Here is an 11,338-nt window from a genome sequence, read left to right as displayed (position 1 = left end):
GTTTACTGCCAATTTAAGAGGTGATTCGTCACCGCCACGTACGTTGGTTTTCACGCTGATCAGTATTTAATGTATGATTTAAGGTTACACTACGAATACAACCATGCGATGTTAGAAAATTACTTTGCTCAACAATAGATATGTATTATGATATTTGAGTAATTTAAGTTAAGTTATGGTATGATATTTTGAAGCATGCTCATTCATGTATATGTTATGTATTAGTATTAAATTGATTTAAATTATTTTAAACCCTTGTTATGTTAGCATGTTGGGCCTCTAGGCTCACTACACTGGTATGATGCAGGTGAGTACGTAGAGGAGGATGTAGCTCCTACCGGCGGCGAGGACATATGAGCGGACATGCAGTGACCCCGTGACCGTGATAGATGTCTGAGTCGTTATGCATGTTTTGAATATTTTTAGTATGTTACATTTTTAAGTAATTTTCAGTGGTTGGGTTTTGGAATGTTATTTTTAAATATTTTTAGTGCATGCAGTTTTTAATTATTTTCTCATGACAGTATTTTAATTAAATGTAGACTCAAATATTTATTTTATTAAAGAATGCATTTTTATTTAAGTTATTTATTTATTTATTTATTTTTAAATCTTTTTATTCTGTGCATATATGTATGGGCATATATGTACATATTTTATTTAGTAAGTAAAAAAAAAAAATTCCGCATATTTATTTATTAATTATAGAGTTAGGGTCGTTTCATTATTCCCTTTTATATGTCTCTTCAAAAGCCCTATTTTTCGTCCCAAATAATGTCTAATATTGCCTCCAAATAAAAGAATCCCGAAATTTCCAAATTCTGGCAATATATTTTTTTCCAAATATGCGAACCACACGGACCCCGGGTAAGGGTCCGGATACACCTCCGGACATTTTTCTAGCTTGTGAACAGTAACTACACGGACCCCGAATAAGCACTACAACAAAAATGACTTTTGGCAGCTTAACATCGACGGCAATGTTAGTATTTACGGCGCACCCATCCATGTGCGCTGTGGATATTATTTGCTAGAATAAAATTAATTTTTCACGAGAAGAAATTAACGGCGGGCATGGAAAATACGCTATTGCTATTATTATTAGCAGTGTCCTCATTATCGTGCGCTGTTAATATAATTCCATCTTTACCAACCACTGCGTGCACATCAAAGTGAGCTGCTATTACCTAATCTATTTTTCACATCGCTCACTCATCCACTTATGTTTTCTCACGCACATCGCTCTGTTCCCCTTGTTTCTCCCTTAATCCTCGATCAATAGTTTCTTTCTTGCAAACAAATCAATCGGTTGCTCGACAATCGTCAAATCCCTAATCTAATTCTTCCCATATATCGTGCGCCCATCCTCTCCATTTTTCACATACTCTCGATCAATCGTGAAGGTTCTGGAAGTAAGATAATCGAGAATGTCGGGCTCTCGATTCCAAATCTTTCACACAAGGTAAGGACATGAAATTCTTCTTCTCAATCTCTTTGGTTTTTTGTACACCGATGTTAATATATATTTGGTTTGCGTTTTTGAATTTATACATATTAGATTTTTTGGAGACTGGGAATAGTCTTACTTTGTTGGGCTTTCGGATCGAAACATCTGCTCTATACTCTATAAGCAAAAGGTAAACCTTTAAGTACCTGTATCAAGATTTCACAATCTCTCTGGTCTGATGTTGATTTTTGGATTTTGGTTTAAATTTCTATTTTGTATACGTTGATTTTCTCGAGGCCAAGAATATACCTTTAGGTAAAGAAGAAGTTGTTTTATGATTTTTTTAATTAATTGTTATTGTTTGTTACATTCATTAGCAGAAAGTAGTAAGGGATGACAACAATTTGTTTCTCTGCCACAAAAAAATTATTTCTTTTTCCAAAGCTCGAATGGAAGTTCATATTTTAGTTTCTTGAAATCGAGTGTCCTCTTAAGATCATGCTTTGACAGTAGGTTTAGCGCGCGTGTAGCTTAGGAATTGAGTTGAATGAACTTGAATAGTACATATTTTGAATCTGCATTATGTTGAAAACTTGTAGCACTATGTGTTTTCTTTGATTTTTCACTGGTATCAGGTCATTTCAATAACAATTGTAAGAGATAAGCCCTTTTTCTGAAACTGCTCTGTATGAATAATAATTTCTTGCAGCTACTGTCATTTAAAAATTTGGTATTGATCGGGCATATTTTGAGATTGAAATTCTCATAAAAATCGTTGATAATTGTGTTGTCTTTTATTTGCCACCATTTATAATTCATTCGGATGTAAAATGAATTTTATATGAATTTTCTACTGAAATTGGTCCAATCCGTGGAAAAACAGAATGTCCGAGTTTCAGGTGTGTTCTTGCAGATAGATTTTGGCCTATTAGATGATTTTATTTGGAAAATCTCCGAGAATATAAAATGTATAAAATTGATTTAGCTTTCATTTACAATTTAGATAACTTGTTTTGAATAAGAAATGAATTAAATATGATTTTTATACTATCGGCTGACAAATCTGGAATTCGGTTTCAATCTTGTTGCCTTGTGTCTGTAGAAGTCCTGCTGGCTGTTGCTCTTGGATTTACATTATGTTCAAGTACTTCTCCAATAATATGGTATCTTTTTACATAAATATGTAAGTATGTTTTTCTAGTTGTCCTTGTAATTTGATTGCTTTTGCTAGGTGATATGAACGCCAAACTTGGCATGCTTTTTTTAAGATGCAAAAATTTGTGACGAAGACATCAACTTGCCTAAATATGACTGGTAAATTTTTGAATCAGAGGATTTGGATACGGTCACAAGTATTATAAGGTGAGTTCTTAATTTTTATCTAATTCAACAAAATATGACTCGAATTTAGACTGAAAAATCTCCACGTATCTACTAATACTTAATTTTTGCACAGACTATGCTTCCCTCAGGTGGAAAGATAGTTGCTGTGAAAATATTTTCAGCATCCAGAGAAGTCATCAAAAATATTTTGATGGTTCAGAAACTTTGGCACCGAAACATTCTTAAACTAATTTGGTACTGCATTCATAAAGGCAATATGATATTTATGCATGGCTTCATGAAAAACAATAGTTTAGATAAATTTATATTTGGTACAGAGCTTAATTCGTTCTTGCACGGCATATGGTCTTAGTAAAAAAATTATTCACTGTTGCAATCATTTTTAGTTATAGCATTTTTGGACAATATGCTATAATTTACACATTTTATCTTAACGTGGTGATGACAGGTAGCAAGCACGGGCCCTAGCCACCATCCATTCTCATATTGTTGTATGTTTTTTATTTTCATCTTTTAATTTCATAGTGGATTAGACAGAGAAATTCACATATTAATGCCATTTTTTTTGTTCTGATAGTGCTCATCTCGATTGTGGTTTGAGAATCTTCACTTCTTTGTTTATGTTTACATAATGATATAAGAAATATGATTTATATACTCATACTCGAGTTCCACTAATGGAGTTTATATTTCTTCAAGATGGTTTCGCTGATGATTGAAGCTGTGGCATGGTGCTCTTTGAGAGGTATTATTATTACTTTTCCCTTTCTTTTTTTCTTACACATTTTCGTTTCCATTTGTTGCTGATTCTTGTTAGTGTAAATAGGTAAAAAGTTTTATTAATGGGATTGTTTTTGTTTTTTCATTTTTGGATTGATGATGCAATACTAGCTATTTTTCTCATAATTTACATCATACTTCTGATATCCTAAGACACTATATGTTAGATGGTCTATAACCCTAATGGTTCTGAAATTTTTTTTGTTTTGCCAATTTGGTCGCAACAGATCATATTTATGTTTTAGAAGATTGAATATTACTTCCAGAGAAAGAGAAATCAATAGATGTATCATTAGGACAAACGTTTACAAATATTTATGTATGCTGCTTTATTCATCACTTTCTTGACCAGTTTCTTGCTATTGTGTGTTGCCCTAACCAGAGCTGATTATTTCATTTACTTCTTGCTAATATTGTACGTAAAAGCCTCTTATCTATTAAGAATTATTCTATATGTTTTTACTCACATTTTTGTTTTGCTGGGAATGATTTTATTTTGTATGAGTTTGCATTTGGCTTTTAATCGCTTGAGTTTGCAAGTTTACATTCGGTTTTTAATCACTTGAGTTTGCATTCAAGCAACTTAATTTACTACCGCGGAACTTCTATGCCTTTGCTGTAAATTTGTGTTCTTGTTCATTTATATTGGTGTATTTTACTAAGCATATTTCATGTTTCAGATTTCTAGTCCATGTCTAATATAACTGCATCAATGTACGAAGGCGATAATTTGAAATGACGACTGAAGAATAAATCAAACTAGATTTTAAGAACTGCATGTGTAGCAACTGAATTGATGTATTGTACTAAGCATATTTCATGTTTCAGATTTCTTGTCCATGTCTGATATAGCTGCATCAGTGTACAAAGGCGGTAATTTAGAATGACAGGAATGCTTTGAAGGAAAAGATAGTTTCGAGGAAAAAAAAAACTAATTTTATCATTGTTATATATGTATCTATAGATAGTTTGTTAGAGATTTCATATCTTGTTTTGGATCTTCAGACCTTTTGTTCTGGTATAATGAAGAAACAATAAATGTTATTAATTTTGTTTATGGATTAGACTTAAACATGCACTAAATTCGTATTTGTGAATGATTTTTTTTTAAAAAAAATGAATTTGATTTTAACAGCGTGCAAATGTATGTTGTAGATGAGAACATCAACAACATGCATTTGCACGCTTTGGGAAAACACATTTTGTAGCTCGCAAACGCACGCTGCTGATAATAATATCTGCAGCGCACTGCGAAAATAATATCCGCAGCGTATGTTTGCGTGCTGCGGAAACCACATTCCGCAGCGTGCATTGTACGCTGCAGATGTTACTTTCTGCAGCGCGCAATACACGCTGTCAATACATTCTACTATCAACAGCTTTGAATTGTGCGGCATGCACTGCGCGCTACGAAAGGCTAATTTGCGCTCTGCGGAAAGCAATTTTTGTTGTAGTGAAGGGTCCGGATACCCCTCCGGAGGTCTTCTGTCTCGGATTTCTTCAATTGCATTGACACGGGGGTTGGTCCAAAAATGGCACGGGGTCCGGACATTATTCTGGGCCGACTCCTTCTTCATCTCTAAAATGCACGGACCCCCTTCCAAAGCATGCACGGGGTCCGGACATTAAGCTTCTCTTCAATTTCTTGGCGTCTTATGATTTCTCCATGTTTTTGGGCCAAGTTCCGACGTGGCATCGCATTGTTTGACTTTTTCTTCAATATTTAAGCTTTCTCAAATTTTAGCCAAACCTACAAACACATAAAAGTATGAAGATTTAGGCACAAAAGTCGGAATAAAAATGTCAGATAAGCACGAATACGACAAAATAAAGTGCCAAATAAGCTATATGATTCGTGCTTATCAATGATCAAAAGCAGTGTTTTCGGAACCGGACCGGACCGGCCGGTTCGACTAGTTCGACCGGTCCGGTCCGACCCCATAAACCAAAAAACCGATCCAACCGGTCAAGAACCGGTTGGACCGACCAAGAACCTGAAAACCGGCTCAACTGGTTAAACCGGTTGAACCGATTTTTCGAATTTTTTTATTTTTTTATTTTGAAAATTTAAATTTTTTTTATTTTTAAACCTTAGATTTAATATTTTTATATATAAATACATTATTATTTAAAATTTCTACTTCATTTAAATTTTTTTTAAATAATTATTGGTTTTTTAAAAAATAAATAATTTATTATTTAAATAATTTATAACTATAATTGATATTTTAAATATATTTACATATTTATTTATCTTTTAAACTATGTTATATCTATTTATATAATTTTTGAGTTTTTAAAATTCCAAAATATATTATTTATTATATTAAATTATATAAACAGTTTTCCGGTTCGACCGTCCGGTTAAAACGGTCCGACCGGTTGGACCATTTTTTTTAAGTAAACCGGTTCGATCACCGGTCCGGTTATAAAAATACTGATCAAAAGAGTGAATCATATGAGTGACCGAATATAATTTTTGAGTTTTTAAAATTCCAAAATATATTATTTATTATATTAAATTATATAAACAGTTTTCCGGTTCGACCGTCCGGTTAAAACGGTCTGACCGGTTGGACCATTTTTTTTAGGTAAACCGGTTCGATCACCGGTCCGATTATAAAAACACTGATCAAAAGAGTGAATCATACGAGTGACCGAACTTTATATGATAAAGTTTAGTTGTTATTATTGTTGTGTTATTCTTACCTCATAAGAGAGAATATTTTGATGAATATTACTTTTAATTCCTCACATCTAAGTATATAGAGGCTAACTCTAAATTTTTTCCCCAATATATACATAGATTGATAGTGATGCAGCACGTGACATTAATATCATGAAGAGGATGTTCCACGTGCTCCAGTCAGCTAGTGTGAACCAAAGCTTTAGGAAGTCAAGTGTTCCTTACGTATCTACTATTCCAACAATGCATGTTAAGGTTGTCGTCCGCGTCACGAAATGAAATTAGAGATGCCGGGATATCCGACGAAAATCCTCCGACGCTCAAGTTAGCGATCTACCTCCAAATATATATTCACAAAACTAGAGAGTTTTCAGAGCATAAATTGAGAGAAATTTAGAGAATACCTTGAAATTATGAAAGAGTTTTCTATTTATAGATTTTTTACACATATGCCATGGACCTTTTAGATTATAGGTCCTCTTAATGGATTTAAATGCGTGAGCTTGATAATCTTGTTTTAATATATCCAATTCAATTAACCTTTAACAACATTTACTACAATCAAATAGATTTTATGCATTTGTAGGGACATTCATGGATCAAATAAAAATCATTATTTCTCTGTCATTGCTGTCATCGTCATCATCATGAGTATCATAATATAATATCTCTCTTTGTATCAGCATCATAATATAATATCTAGATTCTATATTGCATGTCATGAATGTCATGAAAAGATATGTCTCTTCGTAATGCACCTCATAAATTATACACTCACGTTTTAGCACGAGTAATTAGATAATATTATTTTTATATTATTTCTTTTCGTCCCGTGTTGGACTTAAATTTTAAAATAATTAATGGAAGTATATCTTAATTTATTATCCCATTTTACTCATATTTTATTGTCCTATTTTACGACCAAATGATGCTCTTGTCAATTATAGGGATGAATACTTGGATCGACATATGACAAGGATTTGTTCATTCTATTTATCTACTATGGGACATCGACAAAATTTCACCGTGAATTTATTTTATAAATGTTCAAATTTTGAGACTTAAATGAATTGAGTTATTTTATAAATGTTAAAATTTTGAATTAACTTAATTTTTCAGATTTTTTAAGAGAGCATTATTATTGTTCTTTGATCTTCTTTCCTTCTAATTAAAGACAGTTCATTTCATTTTTGGTCGTGAAAATTGTGATTTATTGTGTTATTATCATAATTAGGTTAAAGCATGTACGTTGTATTTTGAGAGAGGAAAATGCTAGATGTACAAATGACATTACAAGTTGGGTTACAAAATACAATTGAATTGACAAAATTATTTCTACACTTTATTTGGAAAAAATCTTTCAAAAAGATATGGAAGATAGTTTTGTAATTACAAATGCAATTTGTAAACCAACTTGTAATCCAATTTGTACATGTAGCATGATCCAGCGAGAAAAGATTGTCAAATATTCCATCGACAACAACAAAACGAGACAAAAATATTTTCTTTAAAAGAAAATAATATATATCGAATATATATACTAACCTCAATTATTACATCTACTCCGATCCCATATCTTTGATTTTTTTCCAACATGGATGCCCAACAACAAATAGTAGGATCGTCCGTGGGCCAAATGGTGGGTGGGAATTGGGAAATAATGGATAAGGCCATGAGTGGGAGTACATGGAGTCACATGCGCCGGTCCGGTCCCCCCCATGCATGTGTCGAGAAGTTCACGAAAGAGATAACTCTATATATGTATATATATAACTCGTGCAAGCCAATTAATTAAGTTCTCATATATAGGATATATGTCACTCGATACAATTTCAAATGGAGAACATAAACGAGAGTAGTGTTCCAGCTAGAGTTGATGCAGAGGATAGCAGTACTGATGATCTTCAAGGCCAAGAACTCCTCCAAGGCCTCGAAAAGGCGAGTTGGCACGGGGTTTCTCTTTGCAAATACAAGGGTGTCTGGTGTCCTTTAACCGTGTTTGTGCCAACGTTACGTTGTGAAAAGTACTTCAAAGCTCGTGACACTGATATAATATTAGCAACCCTTCCCAAAGCCGGGACTACTTGGTTGAAAGCATTAACGTTCGCCGTCGTTAATCGCTCTCGTTATCCCCTCGACAAACATCCTTTGCTCACATCCAACCCTCAATCTTTAATACCTTCTCTTGAGTTCAACATCTATGATCAGGAGAATGAAAACCCCGACCTAGATCTCATCCCCGATCCAAGAATCTTCTCCACTCACACGCATTACGATTCGCTAGTGAGTACAGTCGTCGTCGAATCTAAATGCCGTGTTATACATATATGTAGAAACCCTTTGGATCAGGTCATCTCGCTGTGGCATTTCATGATCAACATGATTGGTATCGGCAGATTCGTTCCCTTGGATGAGTTCTTGGAAACATATTGTCAAGGGATGCACGTGTATGGACCCTTTTGGGAACATGTTTTGGGATACTGGAATGCGCATTTGAAGAGTCCCGAAAAAGTTTTGTTCTTGAAATATGAAGATCTGAAAAAAGACATCAATTTTAGCATGAAAAAGATAGCGGAATTTATCGGGTTCCCTTTCTCGTTGGAGGAGGAAAAGGCAGGGTTGATAGAAGAAATAGCTAAGCTATGTAGCTTTGATAAGCTCAAGAACTTGGAGGTGAATAAAGTTGGTATGCACTCTCCTCATATTAAAAATAGTTATTTTTTTAGGAAAGGGGAGATTGGAGATTCGGCCAATTATTTAACTCCTCACATGGTCGACCGTATTGAAAAGGTTGTGGAAGAAAAGTTTGAAGGATCCGGGTTAAAATTCTAGCCATTTGATTTCACTTCACTGCATCCACAAATGAGTACTGCATTTAATTTTCCTTCTATTATCTAATTATAAGTGTATTATTGGTGTAGTTAATTTGAAGTGTTTACCTTCTTGTACTTGGATTGCAGAATTAAGTGGAATATGCAACTTCTATTATTATTTATACTTTTGGTTTTGTATTAATTAAGCTTGCTCACAACCCAACTTCTTGTTGGAGTAGGTGTTAGCTAGGAACTTAGGATTGAATTAACAAGAACCTTGGTCTAGTGCTTTTCATGCATGACCAAAGGTTATTCTAGCTAGGTTCTTACGATTCAAATCAATTTGATATATATAAATTTAGACGAATGAGTTAAAAAAAATGTTTGTTGAAATAATTTTGTGATTTAAGTTCTATTAATGTTATATCAGTTTGGGCACAACACAAAGCACTATAAAATAAATGAAGAGATGTAGATTTATTCATGGAATTTTCGAAGGTAAACCTCTTATATATACGTCTTTCCTTTCTACAAAATTATACGTGAAACGTATTACTAGGACACGGTTAAAACAACTTTTAAGCTGTTTTAGAGCTTAAAAGATCCCCGGATCTGTTTGGCAAATTTTTTTAGAAACAACTTATAAACTATTTGACAGCTTATAATTAAGTTGTTTTTAAAAAATTAGATACCCCTTACTTTTTAAGAAAATATCTTATTTTAATATTTTGTTTCTCAATATTATCCTTATATATTTTCACTTATGTCCAACATGTCCTTCCCCCATTTCTTATCAATTTGTGATATATATATATATATATATATAATATAATATAATATAATAATAATGATAATGATAATGATGATGATGTTTCGTTTTATCATTTTCTTATACTTTAAAAAATTAAACTATATCATATATTATTGAGTAATTTTAAAAATATTATAACATTAAATATTGTTAAAAAATTCAAAGAATACGATTTATATAAATTAAATATAAAATAGTTTTTATTCAAGTTTAACATTTATCATAAAATTTTAAAATTATTTTCATATATATAATATTACATCATCTTCATATTAATATATCCTTTTGGTAATTTTGACAATAAAAAAATCTTATAAAGACAAACACATCAACATCATTAAGTTGTTTAAAATAAGTTCATCCAAACACTTTAACAACTTATTTTTAAAATAAGACTTAACAGCTTATATCCTAAAACAACTTATAAGCTACTACAACTTATAAGCTGTTTTTAATACGTTTAGCCAAACACCCTCTTAATCTTGTTATCATGGATATGTCATTTAATATTATTCCGCGCGTGTATTTTTTCTTCTTTATCACCAAATTTGTACAACAATTTTTACACCACAAAAAATTCAATACAAAATTTTAATTTATCAAATCTCACGATACATTGAATGCAAAATATCACGATATCATATCAAAATCTCACGAGATAATAGCAAAATATCACGATATAATTATTGTAAATATCGTTGTACGATATATTGGCTGTACCTCTAGCATTATTTTTAATTTGAAGTGTTTACCTTTCTTGTACTTGGATTGAAGAAGTGGAATATATATGCAACTTTTATTATTATTTATACTTTTGGTTTTGTATTAAGCTTTCTCACAACCTAACTTCTTGTTGGAGTAGGTGTTAGGAACTTAGGATTGAATGAACAAGAACCTTGGTCTAGTGCTTTTGACCAAAAGTTATTCCAGCTAGGTTCTTACGATTCAAATCTATTCGATATAAATTTAAACGAATGAGTTAAAAAAAATGTTTGTTGAAATAATTTTGTGAGTTAAGTTCTATTAATGTTATATCAGCTTGGACACAACACAAAGCACTATAAAATAAATGAAGAGATGTAGATTTATTCGTGGAATTTTCGAAGGTAAATCTCTTATATATACGTCTTTCCTTTCTACAAAATTATATGTGGAACGTATTACTAGAACACGGTCAAAACAAATAGTAAGACAATTTTCAATCGGGGTGACTCAGCGAGACGCCCAAAATTTTTTCACAAGTGATTTAATCTTGTTATCAGGGATATGTCCTTTAAAATTATTCCGTGCGTGTATTTTTTCTTTTTTATCCCTAAAATCTCAGAGAAAAAAAAATTCGTTTTACATGGAATCTCTTGTAGTCGAACACTTGCATAAGTTGGAATAAAATGTACGTTTTTTGTGAGACGGTCTCACAGATTTTTATTCATTAAACGAGTCTACCCTACATATATATT

The 11,338-nt window shown here is 32.3% G+C and overlaps 1 protein-coding gene and 1 long non-coding RNA gene across 16 annotated transcripts; both read left to right on the top strand.

Moving 5' to 3' along the window:
- Positions 1 to 1,167: 1,167 nt before the first annotated feature.
- Positions 1,168 to 4,700, top strand: LOC140862822 (uncharacterized). Of its 15 annotated transcripts, none has more exons than XR_012143802.1 (7): positions 1,168 to 1,462; positions 1,559 to 1,637; positions 2,679 to 2,809; positions 2,904 to 3,025; positions 3,240 to 3,282; positions 3,491 to 3,536; positions 4,252 to 4,696. It is a non-coding gene; the product is annotated as an uncharacterized lncRNA (long non-coding RNA). The 15 variants fall into 15 exon arrangements; XR_012143797.1 differs by having other exon boundaries at positions 4,400 to 4,685; XR_012143793.1 differs by having other exon boundaries at positions 3,369 to 4,694.
- Positions 4,701 to 8,038: 3,338 nt separating this feature from the next.
- LOC140866337 (cytosolic sulfotransferase 15-like) lies at positions 8,039 to 9,252 on the top strand. Its single transcript, XM_073271313.1, has one exon. It carries the CDS (start codon positions 8,094 to 8,096, stop codon positions 9,087 to 9,089), a length of 996 nt encoding a protein of 331 aa, XP_073127414.1. The 5' UTR covers positions 8,039 to 8,093; the 3' UTR covers positions 9,090 to 9,252.
- Positions 9,253 to 11,338: the final 2,086 nt, after the last annotated feature.

This window comes from Henckelia pumila, chromosome 4 (assembly GCF_033568475.1).
Source record: "Henckelia pumila isolate YLH828 chromosome 4, ASM3356847v2, whole genome shotgun sequence".
Taxonomy (NCBI): Eukaryota; Viridiplantae; Streptophyta; class Magnoliopsida; order Lamiales; family Gesneriaceae; genus Henckelia; species Henckelia pumila.
Note: the sequence above shows the minus strand (reverse complement) of the source record. Positions and strands in the feature narration are given on the sequence as shown.

Coding starts and splice junctions, on each gene's coding strand:
- LOC140866337 (XM_073271313.1), top strand. CDS start 8,094: ATGGAGAACATAAACGAGAGTAGTGTTCCAGCTAGAGTTGATGCAGAG.